General features: G+C 41.7%; 1 protein-coding gene across 2 annotated transcripts in view; it reads left to right on the top strand.

Annotated features, from left to right (window-relative positions):
• The window catches only part of TIMP2 (TIMP metallopeptidase inhibitor 2), a 31,155-nt gene extending 11,870 nt beyond the window's left edge, over positions 1–19,285 (top strand). For both annotated transcript variants that reach the window (XM_063293340.1, XM_063293341.1), the window contains exons 2-5: positions 10,457–10,557; positions 11,978–12,086; positions 15,861–15,985; positions 16,732–19,285. In XM_063293340.1, coding sequence (XP_063149410.1) covers positions 10,457–10,557; positions 11,978–12,086; positions 15,861–15,985; positions 16,732–16,929 — 533 coding nt within the window. In that variant the 3' untranslated portion in view covers positions 16,930–19,285. The remainder of the gene's footprint in view (positions 1–10,456; positions 10,558–11,977; positions 12,087–15,860; positions 15,986–16,731) is intronic.
• The last annotated feature ends 383 nt before the right edge of the window (positions 19,286–19,668 follow it).

Genomic DNA, 19,668 nt, shown 5'->3' with positions numbered 1-19,668 from the left:
GCAAGCCAAATAAATTAAAGAGTTGGGATAAGAACAGGACATTCAGCTAAGTCTCCTTTAACCAACCCCATTCAAAATACCTCTTCATATCTTTCTATCCAATCAGGCCATCCTTGCTTCCATCACATCCATGCACTGATTCATATATTGCCTTTTATGTTAGTTCTGAACGGAACACAAGAAAGCCGCCTGTTAAATTTCCCTTGATCTCACTCCAGTGTCCTCCTGCAACTGTAATTGTTCTTTAATATATTTGCCTCAGATGGGGCATGTGGGTGACACACCTGTTTGTTTAAGCTCAGTATTGTGTATAAAACAGGGCGCAGCTGACTGAAAGGAGGAAAAATGGTATATTGGTGGTAGAAAGCTGAACTTTGCTATCATGGGGGTTTATCCTTCTGCCCCCAAAGACACAATTTTTCTTAAGTGATAGAAATTGTATTAAAGTCTGGTTTGTGGGAGCAAGAAGGCAGTTGGACTCCCAAAATTTAACCTGTGAGCTGGAGGGGGGCGTTAAGCACTTTTAATGTTTTCAAAGCCAATTGTATTGATCACATGCTATCTCTAAGGCAATGCCAAAATTCTTCACTGAGTAATAAATCTGCTTGCTGAGACTTGATTTGCTTGGCAACGTATTTCAGGGATTGGTGAATAAAATGAGGCAGCTGGGTTGATAGTAACACCTAAGATGATGGGAAAGGAAAGACCAGTATATCACTGCATGAAAAGGAGGTTATAGCTGGATGTATGAGCAGATCCAGGTGGGGAGAACCGATAGCTAATGGACAATCAGAATCTCACAGGATTGCTGCCTCATTACTGTATAAAACTGCAGTTGGTGTGTCTTCTACTAGTATATATCACTTCATTCTGATACTTCTCCTGTAGGAATATGTCTGGAACATCTGCCATGGAATCTCTTTAAACCTAATCATTATTATATGTTGCAGTGCCATTGCTTCAGATCTGTGGATAATAACTGAGGTCATGTTCATAATATGTACTTTGTAGGCTTCCTGTCTTTATATTTACAAATATCTTATAGCCTTGAAAAGCCCTGCTGACTTTTCCCATTTGTAAACATAACAGTGCTTAAAGCTGGCTTTGATTCGTTTGCCTATTTCTCATTGATAGCACCATTTATTCAGATAATTTTATATAGCAGTATGTCTCAACAATGCATTTGTCTAGTCTAAAGTGTTTCTCATGGCTCTTAAAGGTGACCATTTAATAAATCTGTGGTATAAGGCAGAAAAATCTATGCTACCTCATAATATGTGGATTGTCACGCTAAATTCATCCCTTGCTTTAATAGATCTAGTACCTCAGTCCCTTTATATCTGGGTCAAAGTGGAACATAGATGATCAATGAGCAAAGAAAGGGTTATTTCTGCCATGTGATGAAGGGCTTCCTAAGATTAGAATTGAGTAGCCTGCTGGCTGCTGTATTCACATAATTTGACCTGCAACCTCACATACCCATGGGGTATCTATTGTGACAAAAACTATAGCTGCTAAGTAATTCTAATTCCCAGTAGGCTAAGTTACTTTCTTTCTTATTCAAGACACAGACCTACTTGAAATCAAGCAAAAGCATGCACAGAGGCAATCCATTTTATTTTACTGCCATAATGATTGAAAGGTGATCTGCAGAACAATAGGATCCATCTTCACAAAGTGCTAAAAGCAGGGTTGAGTTTTGTGGGTCTCTGAGTTGGTGGAATGCCCCCGGAATCCCAGGTCATTTGTTGAAGAGACTCAGTCCAGCCAGATATGCAAGACTTTATTGCAGCTTCTTGCCAGTGAAATGTGGCAACTACTGTTATACCTGCTAGGTCCAAAGCGTACTGGGTGAATAAGTTAATGAAGTTGCTGGCAAACAGTAAGCTGTAGGATAAAATAGAGGCCTTCTTAGTCAGGCATTGACCTCCACCCCTTTAAAACCAAGAATCTCCTTTTCTCATGGTGGCATAAAAGGAAAATTAAAATGTATATGTGGGATTCAAATATATACGCTCTTCTATCCTTTCTTTCTCTCTCTCTTTCATTCTCTCTCCCAATCCCCTCCCCCAGAACTTGGCTAAGAAAATCTAAAGCAGCAAATTCCCTTCTACAAAGCCACTCTGTTCAGCACAGAAATCTTCTTTCTACGGGATTGCATTTTTTGCCAGTGATTCAGCAGCACGTGAGTGGAAAAGCCTGGAGCCATAACTATTAACTAGGCCTAAAAACTCAGCTGCTGTCACACAGTTGTCTAAGCCAGGCCAAAGGCATCCAAGTCAGGCCACAAGCAGTTTTCAAGAAACAGAAAGCAAAAAAAGGCTCTGAACCAGAGTTGATGATGGCTGTACCAGATGTGTAGTGCTGCTCTAGAGCCCCAAAACTGGGAGGCATCTTTGTTTTTCTCAGGTGATGTCAGCCCCACCAGGTTGGCCAGGCCAGGAAATCAATTCCATAGGAAGGTTAAAATTACGAGAGTGGCTATAATAACAGAACCTTGCAAGTCTGTTTCTGCAGTCCTATAGTTTAATGTAAAATGTTTTATATTAACTGCTCCCCCTTCTTATACTCGTGTAAATTAGAGATGTGTCTGTCTAAGCCTCTTGCATATTTTGTTTTTGTTGTGGACTTGATATCTGTTTTACCCCCTTGTTGCTTTGGTAATGGGTCATGCATATCTCCATCAAGGTCATCTTTCTTACTGTTTACAGGTACGCTTGAACCACCTAGCTAGTAATAAATGCAGAAGGAATCACTGAGAACCATCAACCTGGAGCTGATTTTCAAGATCTTGCTATAAGAGATAACTTAATTCCAAATTCAGCAGTTTAATAAAATGCTTTCAATAGAATCATGCAGTGCATGCAAGGTAGTTTGCAAACTCCTGTATTGCATAACAAGACAATTATTTTCATTAGTACAATTGTACAGTTTCTCCCTGATGTCCCTGGCCTCAAATAATAATTCTTAAGTTTTCTATTACAAAAAATATATATTTTCTTTGTTTTGAATCTGTTCACTGGTTCTACCTCAGTCCGTTCTGATTGTCCTTTTACGTCATTCAAAAGCAGCTAGTAACTGAGAGACCCACTTTGAAGCTCCCACAGCCCATCGCTGGAGAGCTGCCAATATAATTCTCCAACAACTTGTTGAACACATTCTTTGGAGCAAAGTACTAGCTTATTTATAATTGCCTTTAGTACGGAAAGTATCCAGTGGATGTGATTCATTGAGTGACCAGCAGGAAGCCCACAAGCTGCATTTTAGACCACAAATAGATTCCAGCTAGTCACCAAGGATTTTACTAAATCTAAAGCAAACTCTGGTTTTAAAAAATTGCCCTTGTTCTACTTACACTTGAAAAATTGTTTTCAGAAGCTGTGAGCAAGTGAAATATTCCTTACTTCAGTTTTGCATCTTTATAGCTCTGTAGATTATAAACTCAGTTATTTTTTCCATGATATGGAACTAACTAGATAATGGGGGTGGACTATGTCATACAGACTCTCTAGCCCACGAAAATAGCTTGTAACCAACCTAGGTGGGATTAAATTTAACCCCAAAGAATCAGGTATACTGGTTTTAAAGTATTCTTTTCCTCCTTAAATCAACCCTATCCTATACCAAGGTGTGTTAAATCAGTAATGCTTTGTCATCTACTGTATTATCTTGGAGGCAACTTCAGGTGACTTGCTGTGGGTGTGTCCAGCAGTCTGTTTGAGGAATGTTGGGAAGTGTTCACGTGATCCCTACTCTGGTCATTACCCTCTGTGGCAGCCCTTTGTCTTCTGTTGTATGCCCTTTGAATAACCACTTTGTTTCCTGAGTTCCTTACACGCCTATCACCTTTCCCCACTTTGGACACCACTTTCTCATCAGTCTACCAGCAAGCAATAGGACAGAAGATATTTCTGAATGTTGACAACTATACTAAACATCCTTGGCAATTCACAGGAGCAACCCGGGATGCCAAGAGTTAGTAAGATTAAGTTAGTAAGCCATGAATAGACACACAGAGATAAACCACATTTACGTACCATTCAAAAGAGAAAAAAAAAACTAGGAAGGAAATAAAAAGGTTAGAACACATCCCCTCCAGGAGCCCACATTCAGATAAGCAGGGATCAGCACTAGAAAAACCATCAGGCAGAGAATAATTAAGGAATCGCCAAGGAGGAAACCACACACATACCCCAAAATTGGCAGGGCAAGCTACTGTATATAAACAAGCCGCAAACCCCACACTCACTCACACTGATGATGTTACCTAGTTGGGTAATGAAACGTCTGCAAGTAAACAACCAAGCTCAGAGAGCACCAAGGACTCCATAGTCAGATTAAATGTTTGAAAGAAGAGCCCAGTTTTAAATTGGCAGGTAAGACTGGCCAAAGATAAGCCATTCTAAAACTAAAATAGCCAGTATGTTCCAACCAATGCAGTTAAGCTTAGGCACACAAAAGAAGTCTGTTTACCACTTTTTCCACATTTATTTGTGGTTTTGTTGCTGTTTCTTCAGTCCTATAGTTTAATGTAAAATATTTTATATTAACCAAATTAAATATTCTACATCCTTGCATAGAAGCTCTTTTTATTTAGATACAAACTAGCATCTTCAAGCGCCTGATTATCTGTGATAAGGGTGTGGTTTCCTGCAATATGCTGAGAGCAATCTGCTCAGTGAGCCCTCTGAAATGGTATGGGAGGGGGTTCTGCATCTGATGTACTATCTATTGCATGTGCAATTGCAGTAGTGTTGCATCATATACAGAATCAGCCTTGAGACATGATTAGGTAAGACTCCACACAGCTGACTGAACTCATCTCAGGATAGGAAGATAAATATACTGCCTTTTCCTTGTTCCTCTCCTGATAATGGCTGGAGCAACGAGTAGTGGTCTACCAGGAAGGCTAACTTAGGGCCACCAAATCTGATCTTCAGACAGCCAGCTGACCACTAAATGGAAGCAAAAGGATACCAAAGGTCTGGACATTTGCAGCCCAGATCTGGCAGCCCGAGCATAACACTAAGGGTAAATTTTGGAAATTGCAAATTACCTAGTTAGAAACTATATTGCAGCCTTTGGGGCAACTGCATGAAAATGAGCTATTGCTCAGTTGTAGGTGTATATTTTGCATGTACGTGAGCCCACATTTAATCCCTGATATTTCCTATCTGGGATGAGGGGGCTGGAAATGATCCTTGCCTAAAGCAAGTCAGTGGTTGGATTCACATTTTGTGTTAAACTATGGTTGGATTTCAACAATCTTTTGGGGTTCACATATTACATTAAATCACCATGACCATGGTTGACAAGTCAGAAGTCTGGGTTCACACAACACTAAACCAAAACCAAACCACCTTTTGGCTTGGTGCAATGTGTGAATTGAGTCACTTTCTCTCAGCCCAACTCACCTCACAGGGTGGTTGTTATAGGGAAAACAGGAAGAGGAAGGAGTATTTTGTATGTATGCTGCCTTGAGTTATTTATAAAAATAATAATGGTGGGATATAAAATAACTAACTACCCTAGCTGGACCAAAGATTTAGTTTTCAGTAAAAGAGCTGTATATGGGACATCTATTTCTAAGCAGGAATGCTGAGTCAGTTTTGTACTGTTTTTAACAGCACATGGAAAATTTGTCAGGCTCAACCCAGAAAAACTCTATATCCAGCAAAAACAGCAGAGTTCTGTGGTATAATGAAGACTAACCAGCATATTTGACAAAGCAGGCTCTGACTTAATGAGAGCTGAAACTGTAACAGTGTTTATGATGCCAAGAGTCTCTGTTGTTTTTGCTGCCTGCAACAAGCTAACATAGCTGCTCTTCTGGAATGTAGGCCCAATTAAACTGATTGGCAACATGTGTATGAAAAGAACAAAGCTTAGTGCACTGAACAGTTTAACAGTGGAATTTGTCGCTATAGGATTCTGTGAGTTCCTGCTGATGAAACTGAGAACTTTTAACTTTTTTCTAAAGCACGATTACAATGATCTGCAGTTCAGTTTCTGACACCTATGATTTCATTTTAAAATCTGTGTCCCTTATAATTGCAAGAGAAATTTGTAGAAAAAGAGGACTTCTTTGGTAAATTAAGCCCCCCCCCCAAAAAAAATAGCTTGGCCAGAGGCACTAAAGAAGAAGTCTTGACTGTTACATCCTTTTATGGCACAGAAATAAGGGAAAAGGCTTTTATCTCAAACAAATCTAAGTATTATGCAATATATATAGCATACCTAAATTGACATGTCCTATACCCTGTAATTGGATTGTTCGCTGTGGTTTCTGGATATGAATTATTGTGCTCTTTATGGATTAGGTGTGGTATCTGATTAGCTTGTATTTATGTGGTCTTCAGTCTGTGGTTAGCCTGTTGGAGGTTAATAGGTGGAAAGATGGATCCACATAACCTCCTTAATATGGTGCAGGGATGCCCCACTTACAATTTGCTAAGGGCATGTCCATTTTTCAAGCAGTCTGCTGTTGAGGCAAGCCAAAGCTGATCTAAATTTGTCTGACAATCAATGGCTTATGGAGGAGGAGGCTTGAGATGACATGGTTGGGGCCAGTGATCTGCTTGGCTGCAGCTGGCCCACTGGGTCTGCTGTGGATGATCCCTTTCAATCAGGTCTTGGGGCTTGAATGTTCTGCTATGCAGTTTTGGCTGCAAGGGAGTCTCGAACTGCAGCTGCTTCCTTTCTTCCCCCACTTTGGAGCAGGTGATCAATTGCTTGATTTACAGCAATGTTTCTCAAACTTTGCTGGGGAATTCTGGGAGTTGAAGTCCACACATCTTAAGGTTGCCAAGTTTGACGGGGTGTAAAGCTCTGAAATGAATCAGCCTATCTCTAACTTAATGTATGTAATTTAAAGGGTGGTTGAAAGGGTTCACCTCTTGTAGCCTAGGCAGCATTGGGAATTCCTTCCCAATGGCCCTGGCTTCTCAGTTCCTCTACTCATGGAATGTTCTTTTAAAAACTCCATTCCATCATAAATGTTTCCTGGTAAGGATGCGGCCTCAGCATTGTTGTTGTTCAGTTGTTAAGTTGTGTCCAACTTCTCGTGACCCCGTGGACCATAGCACGCCAGGCCCTTCTGTCCTCCACTGTCTCCTGGAGTTTACTCAAATTCATGTTCATTGCATCGGTGATGCTATCTAAGCATCTCATCTTCTGCCATCCCCTTCTCCTTTTGCCTTCAGTCTTTCCCAGCATCAGGGTCTTTTCCAGTGAGTCCTCTCTTCACATTAGGTAGCCAAAGTATTTGAGCTTCAGCTTCAGTATCTGTCCTTCCAATGAACAGTCAGGGTTGATTTCCTGTAGGATTGACTGATTTGACCTCCTTGCAGTCCAAGGGACTCTTAAGGGTCTTCTCCAGCACCGCAGTTCGAAAGCATCAATTCTTCAGCGCTCAACCTTCCTTATGGTCCAACTGTCACAGCCATACATTACTACTGGGAAAACCATAGCTTTGATTATAATGACCTTTGTCAGCAAGGTGATGTCTCTGCTTTTTAATATGCTGTCTAGGTTTGCCATAACTTTCCTCCCAAAGAGCAAGTGTCTTTTAATTTCATGGCTGCAGTCACCATCTGCGGTGATCTTGGAGCCTAAGAAAATAAAATCTGTCACTGCTTCCATTTCTTCCCCTTCTATTTGCCAGAAAGTGATGGGACCAGATGCCATGATCTTAGTTTTTTTAATATTGAGTTTCAAGCCAGCTTTTGCACTTTCCTCTTTCACTGTCACCAAGAGGCTCTTTAGTTCCTCTTCACTTTCTGCCATTAGGGTGGTATCGTCTGCATACCTTCAGATGTTTTTATTATTGTTTTTATTGTAAACCACCCAGAGTCCCCCATCGGGGGAGATGGACAGTAATATAAATTTACTAAATAAATAAATAAATACCTGACATTGTTGATATTTCTCCCGGCAATCTTAATTCCGGCTTGTGGTTCATCCAGCCCGGCATTTCTCATGATGTACTCTGCATGTAAGTTAAATAAGCAGGGTGATGAAATACAGCCTTGTCGTCGTCCTTTCCCAATTTTGAACCAATCGGTTGTTCCATGTCCAGTTCTAACTGTTGCTTCCTGACCCGCATACAGGTTTCTCAGGAGACAGGTAAGGTGGTCCGGTACTCCCATCTCTTTAAGAATTTGCCAGTTTGTTGTGATCCACACAATCAAAGGCTTTAGTGTAGTCAATGAAGCAGAAGTAGATGTTTTTCTGGAACTGTCTTGCTTTCTCCATGATCCAATGAATGTTGGCCTCAGCATAGAGTTCTTCAAACACACTGATCCAGCATCCTGGCACCCAGGAGATACAGAAAACTTTAGCTATTTGATGCCATCTAGTGGCCAATAGATTAGCCCATCAGTAATTTTGAAGCAGTTATGTGGTTTACTGTGAAAAAGGTGAAAGGTCCCCTGTGCAAACAACGGGTCATGTCTGACCCTTTGGGGGGACGCCACTTTCACGACATTTTCTTGGCAGACTATAGAGCGTGGTGGTTTGCCATTGCCTTCACCAGTTGTCACCTTCCCCAGCAAGCTGGTACTAATTTTACTGACCTCGGAAGGGTAGAAGGCTGAGTTGACCTGAGCTGGCTACCCAGAGAGAATCCAGCTTCCGCTGGGATCAAACTCGGGTCGTGGGGAGAGTTTCAGTTGCAATGCTGCTGCCTACCGCTCTGTGCCACACGAGGCTCCTACATGAGGTTGTACTGTACCTAACAGCATTTCACAGCCTGAACATTCTCAGTCATGCCTAACTCCTGTTCTGAATGCCAGCTCCAAGAACTTTTATGCAGAGGCTGCATTTGAGCTGCGCAAATCCCAGTGGCCACAACTTTGCAGTTAATGCAGAGAAACTATTTGTTGCAATTTAGCTATTGCTAGGATGATAGGTCAGCAGTCCTTCAGGGAACAAAATTAGGGAAAAAATGATTAGCTGGAGTACCTTACAGGCATCACCTGGAATACATTCTGTATGGCATTTGGTGACTTTTCCTGCAGTTGGTGGCATTCAGATTTCAGCCAGGGAAAACCGCCAATCGCTGCCCTTACAGAGTTGCGCAGAGGAGCTGAATGGACAGCAGCAAGGCATGGGCAGGTGAAGGGCAATCTATGGGGAGAGTATGATTTATGCTCTATTTATTTCCTCTCAGCTCTGGGACCAGAGGAGAGCACAGCCACATGGCTGAATTGTTGAGGCTGAAGTCTATTCCTTCTGGCAAGGATTTGGTTTTATCTTGGATCATTGTTTTGGTATTTTATAATCTGAGGGGCTGAGCTTATAAACCCAGTAATATAACTTGAACTGAAAGCAAGAAAATGTTTATATTATGAACCTGAGGTGGGCTGAGGCAGATTTCAGCAGTGGTAAATTTCACTGGTGTTTTGTTTTATTTTGTTTAGCTCTAAGGTCCATTGTAGCCAGGTACAAAAATCAACTTAGAATAAATAAATAGGATGACTTTATGAATTCTGAGCCTAACAGTTGGTTTTCAACAGACATGCTGAACTGAGATCACAATCCTTCACACAAAAAGCCTATTTCTTTTTGACTCGAACTTTCTCAATTGGATAGTCTAGATGAAACAAACAACAAGCTGGCTTAGTTGTAGGGACTGTTAAGCAATTTAAAATCAGGAATTACTCAGAAATGTACAAGGAAATCCCAATCTGATTTCAGTCCATGCCTGCTAAGCATTAGTTTTTTGTGCAAACTCAGCAAATTGTGGTTTTTAAGCAACAAGCCATGATAAATCTAGTCTTAGTGTTGAAGTGGGTGCAGTCTTGCTTGGCCTCAGCCCAGCACAAATATCCTGATTGTCTTTAAAGAAAAGGTATCTTCTTTCCTGCTTTTCATCTCTTCCATTTGCTGAAAGCAAACCCTCTCCTTCCTCCCACCCCAAAACCCACAATTGCCTGAAGATTTTATGTACCAAGAGGCTGAACGTAAAATATTTTTATCTGAGTCAGGTCTCAGTGTGTTTAGCTTCATTATGGATGAAGAGTCCTGAATTTCAATAGCAGATCCATTTGACAAGAAAAGCTATTAACCTCTGTTTCTTGTATCAGTATTCTTACTGCAGCATGTTTTAGTTAAAGAAATCTTCTTTGTCCTGGAGGCTGCTTGCAGATAATGCAGACATTATCCTTATCTCTGAAATAAATAGAACAAGGTGGCATTTCAAATATTGTTGCAAGCTCGAAGGAGTCTATAATCATAGAACTGCAGAAAGGAAACTGCAGAAAAGGGCAGGCGGCTCTATTGTTAGCAGCATGCAACATACGCGGTCCCCGGGACGGGTAGCTCCAGGGTTTGCTTGTGAGTCGGGAGGGAAGAAGAGTGAGATTCACGGTGGTTTCGTTTGTCGTCTGCTTTGGAATGGCTGGATTCATCACTGGCACTGCATCTTTCCAACTTCTTTTGCCTTTTTGTGTTTCAGTGATCAGAGCAAAGGCTGTCTCTGAAAAAGAGGTGGACTCTGGGAATGACATCTATGGAAACCCCATTAAACGCATCCAGTATGAGATCAAACAGATAAAGGTAACAAACAGCTACATGAGAACCACAGCTTTGGGTACGTGTGTATATCTGCCTTACACATGCACACAGAGAAGAGGAGCACAGCACAGTTCAGAGTGAAGCAGAGAACCTATAAACCTGTTACGCTAGTGCTACCTAGCTCATATAACACGATTTGCTAAAAAGGTGGAAGGGTGCTAATTGGAGCTTTTTATGCAGCCTAGACATTTTCTATAATGGAGTTTGTTTGTTTTCATTTCAGATTCTCAGCCGCCCTGTTTAGAACTATTAAAATTTTCCCAATTTCCTGAACAGGAATACCTTAGGCTAACAAAAAAAGAAAAAGGAGAGGGAAGAAAAGCCTTCTGGTCCTAGCTGATAGTGTAAAAACTTTGAAAGATCCCTCAGAAGCAAATGAATCAAGGGCTTGGTATATCCTGGAGTCGGATCCCATTGGCATTCCATTCCTGCACTGATTTAAGAGGAGGAGAGTGGAAGAGCTATTAGGCTGTATCCTAGACATGCTGGAACCAGTATGGCAGAAACAGCCTTTAAGAGCAGTTTTGACTTCCAGTTTCCAGAACTTCTTTGGAATTGGCCCATTAATGGTAATTTGGTTTCCCTGCATTTCATCTATAAAAGCTTGTCCCTCTGCTGGAGAAGCTGTTGGAAACAAAGGCCCCCTTTCCATATGTCGAGTTTCTACTCTAAAACAACTCGATCTTGGGTCTCAGTGCAACATCCCATTCACCCAGATTCATTATTTGAGCTATAATTTTATGGTTTTTTAAAAATATCCCTAACCATAAAGTTAGCGTTTGTCAAATGGAAATCAGTTGGATGTAAGATCCCATGCTGAACGATGGGATTCACATACATTAACCTATCATGTAGTTTCTTTGGTTTTGATTTAGCAACTTGGTTTCTAAATCACAATTTATGGCTTGACACAATCTGTGAATCCCATCATTTTAATAATGCTTAATAGGTGGCATTTTTAAAATGAATAGGTGGCAGCATTTTATTGGTATATTAATTGATTTCTCAAAGAGGGAAAATAGGGAAAAATATACCTGACTGTCAAAGGGTGAAGGAAAATTGTGAAATCATTGGTCACTGTCTTTTAACTCTGTTTGGGAAAGAACTTGGGATAACATTGGAAACACTAGAATTGTCTCCCCAACTTGATGCTCTCCAAATGTGCTAGACAACAACTTCCACAGTTCCTAGCCATGATTTCTAGAATGAGATCAGCACATCTGGAGGGTGCCAGTTTGGAAAAGGCTGTACCAGAAACATGCCTGACATTATGGTTAGCACGAGGAAAGGCTTGTGCCTGTAAAGATCTCTAAAGGGTGCGCTCTATCTTATTTTTCTAAAATCATGACTGGCATCATCGCTGACTTCTACTCTTGGCCTCATCTGCTTCTTCCCCTTCCAGATGTTTAAAGGGCCAGAACAGGACATTGAATTCATCTTCACAGCTCCCTCCTCAGCAGTTTGTGGAGTGACACTGGATGTTGGTGGCAAGAAGGAATATCTCATTGCAGGTAACACTTGCAAAGCCCAGAAAATGAGTAGGAGATGGTAAGCCAAAGAAATAAAAGGCATGAAAGACAAAGAAAAAGAGAAGGAAATCTAAATCTAGTTTTCACAAGCATCCCTCCTATCTTTCTATCCTTGGAAACGTCCTTACTTCTATCATGTCCATACATTGCTTCGTACAATATATTGCCTTGGACTGTTGTCAGAAGTTCAGAGAAGAGGGAAATGGATGCCATGCTTCCTCTTACCCATTTGCTAGAAACCATTATGGAGTGAGGAAATCAAGAACATGCAGAACATGAGATTGCTAAGTTAGTTGCCAGAAATCCAAGTTCAGATCTTTGGTCCGGTCTGGAAGCTCATGTCCTTGAATGAATCACTCTTTCAGCCTAAATCAACTATTCATAACTAGGTGCCATTTAGACATGTTACAATGGTATCTGTTGGAGTTCCTAGCCGGCATGGCTCAGGCTGTTCTGAATTATCTCACCAGGTGGTTGTAAAGTGAAAATACATCCTCCATTTTTAGAGGAAGGTTGGTATACAGAATTTCCCTTGGGTTAGATTACTGTAAATTTTTTTTTCATGGGGCTGCCCTTGAAGCTTGGAATCTTTCAGAATTCAGCAGATAGGTTTTGCAAGTGGCGCAATATGGACCCAATTCTTAAAGAACTACACTGGGGTTTGTTTCTGAGTTCAGTTCTGCCTACTGATAAAGTTTAAAATTTAAACCCCTTGGGAGGTTTGGTTCCTTCTATTCCATTCTGCCTGTATACTCACTAAATACCACCAGTTAGTGAACGCTCATTCTGAGGAGGCTCTGAGAACCACAGCAGAGGTGCTGGCAAGCTTTTTGCAGCCATGCATTTGGCTATCCTGGCTTAGTGTGATGTGTGAACCCACCCATGATGGCCAAATCTTACAGACACTATGACTTGTTCAACTACAGTTTTATCAAAATCCTGGCTTGGCACTGTTTGAATCTGCCACTGTGCACAAAGGAGAATACTAACCAAGTTATAATTTTAATTATTGGGGTGCCAATGTTGATGTGCCTTGGGAGCCAGATGCTGTCATGCATATAGACTGAGTGCAGATTTGATCTGAGAGTAACTGTTGCTTAGGAGTGTGCTTGAAGGGAATGTAGGGGCCCTTCTGTACTTCTTTCTTGCTGGTATGTATTGTTGTCTGTCTTCTCCTCAATCCTGTTGTAGCATTCCAGAAAATGATGATAAAACTGTTGTCTGTGTTGTTGTTTTTTTATATGTAGGTCTGCCCTGTACAAGCTGTGGTATACTACTTTGATAAAATTGAGGGTTCTTTGGAATCCATGCCTGGTTAAGTTTTTAAATCTTTGGGGTTTTTAGCTTAGGAAAAAAATGATTGAGTGGAGGCATGACAGACATATTGAGGAATATGGGTAGTGTAAAGGAGGCTGAAGAGGGAAAAATAGGGAAAGGTTTTCAGTCTCCCAAAAGAGAAAGCTGCGGGACAGTTTAAATAAATAGGTAGCAACTAACAAGCTAAAATGTACTCATGAAATCTGTTGCAGCAAGGATTTTTATTGACCTTAGTTTCCATGAGTTTTAAGAGATAAAAACATCCAAAATATTTCTGACAATTAACTATCAAATTAACTAGCAAGAAATGCAACCTCCTATTTGGTGATCATGTACCTTTAGCAACTTGCTACTAGAATTTTGCTGTGGTGTTTGGCTGGCTGTTTCTTGGGAAAAAAAAGTAACGAACAAACAGGATCATTGGTCTGGCTCATCTAGTCCAGCTTCCTGCTCAATGCAAGATCCATAATGCAGGATCTTATAATACACCCACAACAGGGGGCTGTCCAGCTTCATCTTAAATCCGTTCAGCTCTCCAAGCTGGAAAATGTCTCTGAAAAATTAGCTGAAATCCATTTCCCTATCAATTCCCACCTATTATTGCTCACGGCCTTGCTCACAACCTTGCTCACAGTCACTTATGCCTTGGTCATTTCCCGTTTGGATTACTGCAACACACTCTACATGGGGCTGTCCTTGAAGACCATCCAGAAACTACAACTGGTCCAGAATGCGGTGGTGTGCACAGTGATGGGTGCCCCAAGGTTTACCCGTATAACATCTCTGTTGCACATGCTGCACTGGCTCTCAGTTTCCTTCTGGGTGCAATTCAAGGTGCTGGTTATTACTTTTAAAGCCCTAAATGACACAGGACCAGGTAGACTGTGGAACTGCCTCTCCCTAAGAACATCTACTTTTCCTACCAGATCAGATAGGGCGGGCACGCTCCTAGTCACTTCCCTTAAACACTGTCATCTTATGGATCTAGGAAGCATGCCTTTTCTGTGGCAGCCCCTACCCTATGGAACACCCTTCCCCCTGAAATTTGGCAGCCCCCCCCCCGCCTTTTGAAAAGCGCTTAAGACCTGGCTTTTCCCCAAGTGCTGGGATAAGGATAGACTGTGTGTGAAGTTTACTTGGTTCCAGGTTTTAATGTCTGTGGTTTTAATAGATATGTGTAAGTATTAATGATATATTGATGTTGTTTTTAAGTATTGGTTGGGAGCCACCCAGAGTTTGATATAAGATGGGTGGCTATATAAATGTTTTAAATAAATAAATATTATTTCTAGTAGAATAGAACAGAAGAATTCTATTTCACCTTCCTCATGATAGCTCTTCAGACATGTAATGTTTGCTATCAGTTGCCCATAATTTTCTCTTTTCCAGGCATAACCATTGGTGAGGGCAATAAAGGGTGGGGGAGTGATGCAACACATGTCCACATGTCATGATGCAAAACCTGTGAAGTATGTGCTTGTTGGGACACCAAAATGTAAGGGTGGAATTTATGTTGGCAGCCTCATTTCACATGGATCATCATTTTGCTACAATCTCAGTTTGCCACATATGTCTGTGTTTACTGGCTAAACAAATTCACTTCTTTGAAATGTTCTTAATGAGATCTGCTTTCCAGTTCCCTCACCATCCTGCTTGTTCTTCTCTGGGCATAGTTCAGTTTTTCAATCTCCTTAAAATGAGGTGCCAAGAAATAGAGAACAATACTTCATCTGCAGCTTAACATGGAATAGAGTATAGCTATTATTTTTATACTTTTATTTTTGAAAAAATGAATGAAATGGGCATGTTACACATTAAAGCCCAACCTTTCAACTTCATCTTTATTTCCGTGAATATATTTTGGTCATGTATCTTTTAAGAGGGCTTAGAAGAAAAAAAGTGGCTGACTGCTGTAAGTTTGGGGTGATAACTTAGCCTGGGGAGGACGGTGGTAAGAGAGGAATAGCAGTGGTTCTCCAATATGCCTTTGGTAAATAGTTATGATAGGCAATGCCCATTGCAGCAGCCGTTTTGTGAATGTTCCAGCTTCCCCACGAAGCCAGCCATTTTGTGACAGAGCCTATAGTACAGTGTTTCTCAACCTTGGCAACTGTAAGATGTGTGGACTTCAACTCCCAGAAATTTCTCATGCTGGCTGGGGAATTCTGGGAGTTGAAGTCCATACATCTTACAGTTGCCAAGGTTAAGAAACACTGATTTAGAGGCATGTAGCTAGTATAGTATGATCTGGAAATTTCAGATGTACCCCCCAGTTGACTGGAAGCCGTGCCGGAGAGTGCAATTACTTTATCGATCAAACTCCATTTTAGCTCTCACTTTATTTACGATTGAGATTTCCTGAACAAATTAAGAGGGTGGCTAGTGCATCAATTGACTCTGGCCTGCAGGCTGCTATTCATAATTGCTTTGTTCTCCCAGGGAAATCGGAGGGCAATGGCAGGATGCACATCACCCTGTGTGACTTCATCATTCCTTGGGATTCCCTCAGTGCCACCCAGAAGAAGAGTCTCAACCAGCGGTACCAGATGGGCTGTGAATGCAAGGTAAATCCAAATGAGAGCCTTTCACCTTTGGGACCTCCTGCAAGGAGCAGAAGAAGCGTATTCTTTTAATCAGTGGCTCCTATATGCTTTTTTGCTCACCTTCTTGGAGGCACTGGCAGAGTGGAGTATTTATTTGTTTAGTTGAAGAACTTCTAACCTGCTCCAACCCCCAAGGTCTCTTGGTGGTGTATGGCCTCTGAACAAAACAAAAAGCCATGGTAATTAATACAACGAATCAGAATCAAAATCAGAAGGCAGGCTGACCTGAAACAGACTTGCTTCCAGAATTGCAAACAGGTGGGATTGCCTGTACATCTGCTGGGAGAGTGTTCCACAAAGTGCAGGCTACTAGAGAGCATTCCTGCTCTTTCATCCACACCGGATAGGCAGACACCATTCTGGCAAGGTATTGCCTGATATCGTAGACTTTTAGGGTTGGAAGGGACCTTGGAGGTCTTCTAGTCAACCCCCCTGCCCAGGGCTGGGTCATTCAGGGCTTTAAAACACTTTGAACAGGACCTAGAAGCCTACTGGCAACCACTGCAGGGACTTTAAAATATGCATTAATTCCATATTGATGGTATTGTCCTGCCAGTAGTCTTGCACCCTAACCTGCCGGATTGCTGAGATGTTTGGTCCAAAGTGCTGCAATAGATGGAACTTGAATCTAATGTCAGCAGGGTTCATCAGAACTTTGATCATAGTGGTAGGAAATAATGAAGCTCCTGGTATTTTTTTCTCTGCAGATTTCCCGCTGCCCTTCCATCCCCTGCTATGTCTCTGCTCAGGATGAGTGTCTGTGGACTGACTGGGTGACAGAGAAGAACATCAATGGGCGGCAGGCAAAACACTATGCCTGCATCAAGCGGAGTGATGGTTCCTGTGCGTGGTACCGTGGAGTGGCTCCCCCTAAACAGGAGTTCCTTGACATTGAGGATCCTTGAGTCCCTAGGGCACCAGCAGCATGGCTTGCAAGGAATTAGATTGGTTCACATTTGACATCACTTCCTGGAAACAGCATGAAAATAAAATCTCATGGGCAGGCCAATAGTGGTGGGTGGAGAGTGCTAAGGAAGGGGATGTTGAGGCCATTCATATATTGCTTATTCTGCTTCCTTTCCTGTGCTGTTCCAGTGAGTGTCTTCTTACTCTATGGATTTTAGCAGCAACGTGCCAAGGTATAATGGAGGAAGCCAGTATCAACAGTATGATTGGCTGAGAGGTGTTGTCTCTGATTCTGGGTAGCAGGCCTACCAAGTTCTTATTGTCTTGAGAGGACATCCCTCATTGTGAAGACAGCTCCTAACCCCCCCTTTCCCACTCTCCCACCTTCTGCCTGTGTCAAAACCCTTCTTCCTTCCTCATATGATTCCACACTTACTGCTTTAGAGTCATTCCTTTCTCTTAGCCACATATGCACAGACACATGTAGTGGGCTGAGATTAGACATGCATCTTGCGCTCCATGAAAGGTGGTGGCGTGGTCATCAGTCATGGCATCCTTTAGCACTGGCAAAAAAAAGTTGCATTATTTTCTAAGGACTAAGCAACCCTTTGAGAATTGACTATCAAAGTTTGGAAATGGGGAGACTAATCAGGTACATAGTTAACAAATAATATGTAACCTGGAAGATATATGTGAGATATATGCAGCTTCTAGCTTTGCATCCTGATTTGTCAAATTTCAGTAAAAAAAAAAGTGTTCCAGGATATGGACTTAGTTCATATGCTTTATCCACCTTCTTTTGCATGCCTGTGCCATCAATGGAATTCTGATGTCACAGCCTCTCTTAGCCAGTTGTTAAGGTTTGCTATTCCCACTAGGATTTTGGTGCTTTGTGGACCAAAGGGGTTGTCACCTTCCTCCTCCTCCTGCTTCAAACTTCCTGGTACTGAATGATTTTCAATCAGACCAACATAGCTCCAAGCCCTGCCATCTGCTCTATGCAGAAACTAATTATTGGAACAAGAATTCCCCAGAAGGCAAACAGTTATGTTCTCTTCCCAAATATGTGATTAGGAGAGCTGGCCAGTGGTATACCTTTGTAAACTGTGATTATAAACGCTCCTTTGGAGTAATGACAAAGCTTCTGTTGTCTGAAAAGAAGTATTACTCAGCTCTTCTGTCTCCAGCCCTTTTCCCCCACTTCTGAGCCAGCCCTTCCTTTCCTGGGGCGCCCCAAGATCTGTGTGCCACCCCTCTTTGCAATTCTCAGACATGGATCTGAAGGATACTCACACTTATTCTTAGCCAGGCCTGCCCCCTGTGGCCTTTTCATGCTGTTCATCAAGGTAGAATTTAAAGATGTCATACTGGGCCAGTCTGTTGATTTCAATATATTTTTAAAAAAAGAAAAAGGAAAAAATCTGTTCAATCCAGTATAAGACTCCTGTTTTGCTTCCTGTACGGTTATATCCTATGTGACATTTACCTTTTCCTTTCTCTCTGTTGCTACTTTTTGATTTTTAATTTTTTCAATTTGTTTCAGCAATCAGTTGTATCATTCCTCTATTACGTTTTTTTTTAAAAGATGTCCTTGTTTAGCTGTTAGATTTGCACTTAATTACTTTGTAAAGGGGTTCTGCATTGGAAGCTTTTAACATACAGTGGGAGGAATGTCAAAATGTGCAGTGGATCATGTTCCTCCCCTTATTCCTGAATGCCGGAGGAAGCAGTATTCCATCCCTGCCTCCCTCCTCTGGCCTCTCCTGCAGCATGCGCAAGTCTCCCCCCCCCCCCACCGAGGCTGGAGGGTGGTGGCAACACGTGACTACTTCTTGCTAGCCAAACTGCAGCTCTCAGCCTGTCAGCGAGCAAACTCGGCCATTCAAGTAGCAGTGTGAAAAGCAACCCCTGAAAAAGACCTATTTATGGAAAAACAGTATAAAACTCAATTGGCTTAATTTATAGCTGTGGGTTTCAGCATCACGCTGAACCTTCCCTAAAAGCACCCATAACAGAAGTTTCCCCTCTATGCCAGCAATTCAAAATATTTAAAAAATAATAAAGAGTTTACATTATTTTCAAACCTTTGCTTAGTGAGTATGAAAAAATAAGTAACTTGCTGCCGTAATTTAAAGCTTTTTGGGGAGCAGCTGGGGTGGGAAGATTGTTTGGTGGGTAGAATAATATGGGGTGGGCTGTTTTTGTTGTTGGATTCTGAAAGCTGGGATTTTCTTGTGCTGGGAACACATGAAAGTTGTTGAATAGACAAGCAGACTGTGCATGTCTCTGACGCTTTGTATAATTCGTATGTGGACACTTGAGTCTCCGGACAATAAACAGTATTATCAAAGAAAATGGGAACAGTCTCTTTTTGTGTGGAGTACACTTTGTTTCTGCCGAAGAGCAGCCAAAATTCCTCTTAACCACTAAATAGCACAGAATATCAGAATGGATGAATGCAGGCAAACCAATGGAGGACCCGCTTCCTCTTCCCAGCCCCAGCGTCAATTGCTTTAAATTTCCCCCTCCATCTATTTTCCAGTATTTCTCTGATGTTCTTGATGTTCCCTCCCCTATCCAATATTGTTACCAGATATCTAAGAGATGGCAATTAATCCAGCAACACCGTTTAATAGTAGATCAGGCTCCATGCTGCGGACAACATGCAGTCACCCTTCTCTCAGTTGAGCAGAACTGCAAAATTACATAAGGGATCTCCAGGAATTCTGCTTATTCTT

The sequence above is a fragment of the Candoia aspera genome, chromosome 2, assembly GCF_035149785.1.
Source record: "Candoia aspera isolate rCanAsp1 chromosome 2, rCanAsp1.hap2, whole genome shotgun sequence".
NCBI lineage: Eukaryota > Metazoa > Chordata > Lepidosauria > Squamata > Boidae > Candoia > Candoia aspera.
This window is presented reverse-complemented; position numbering and strand designations above follow the sequence as displayed.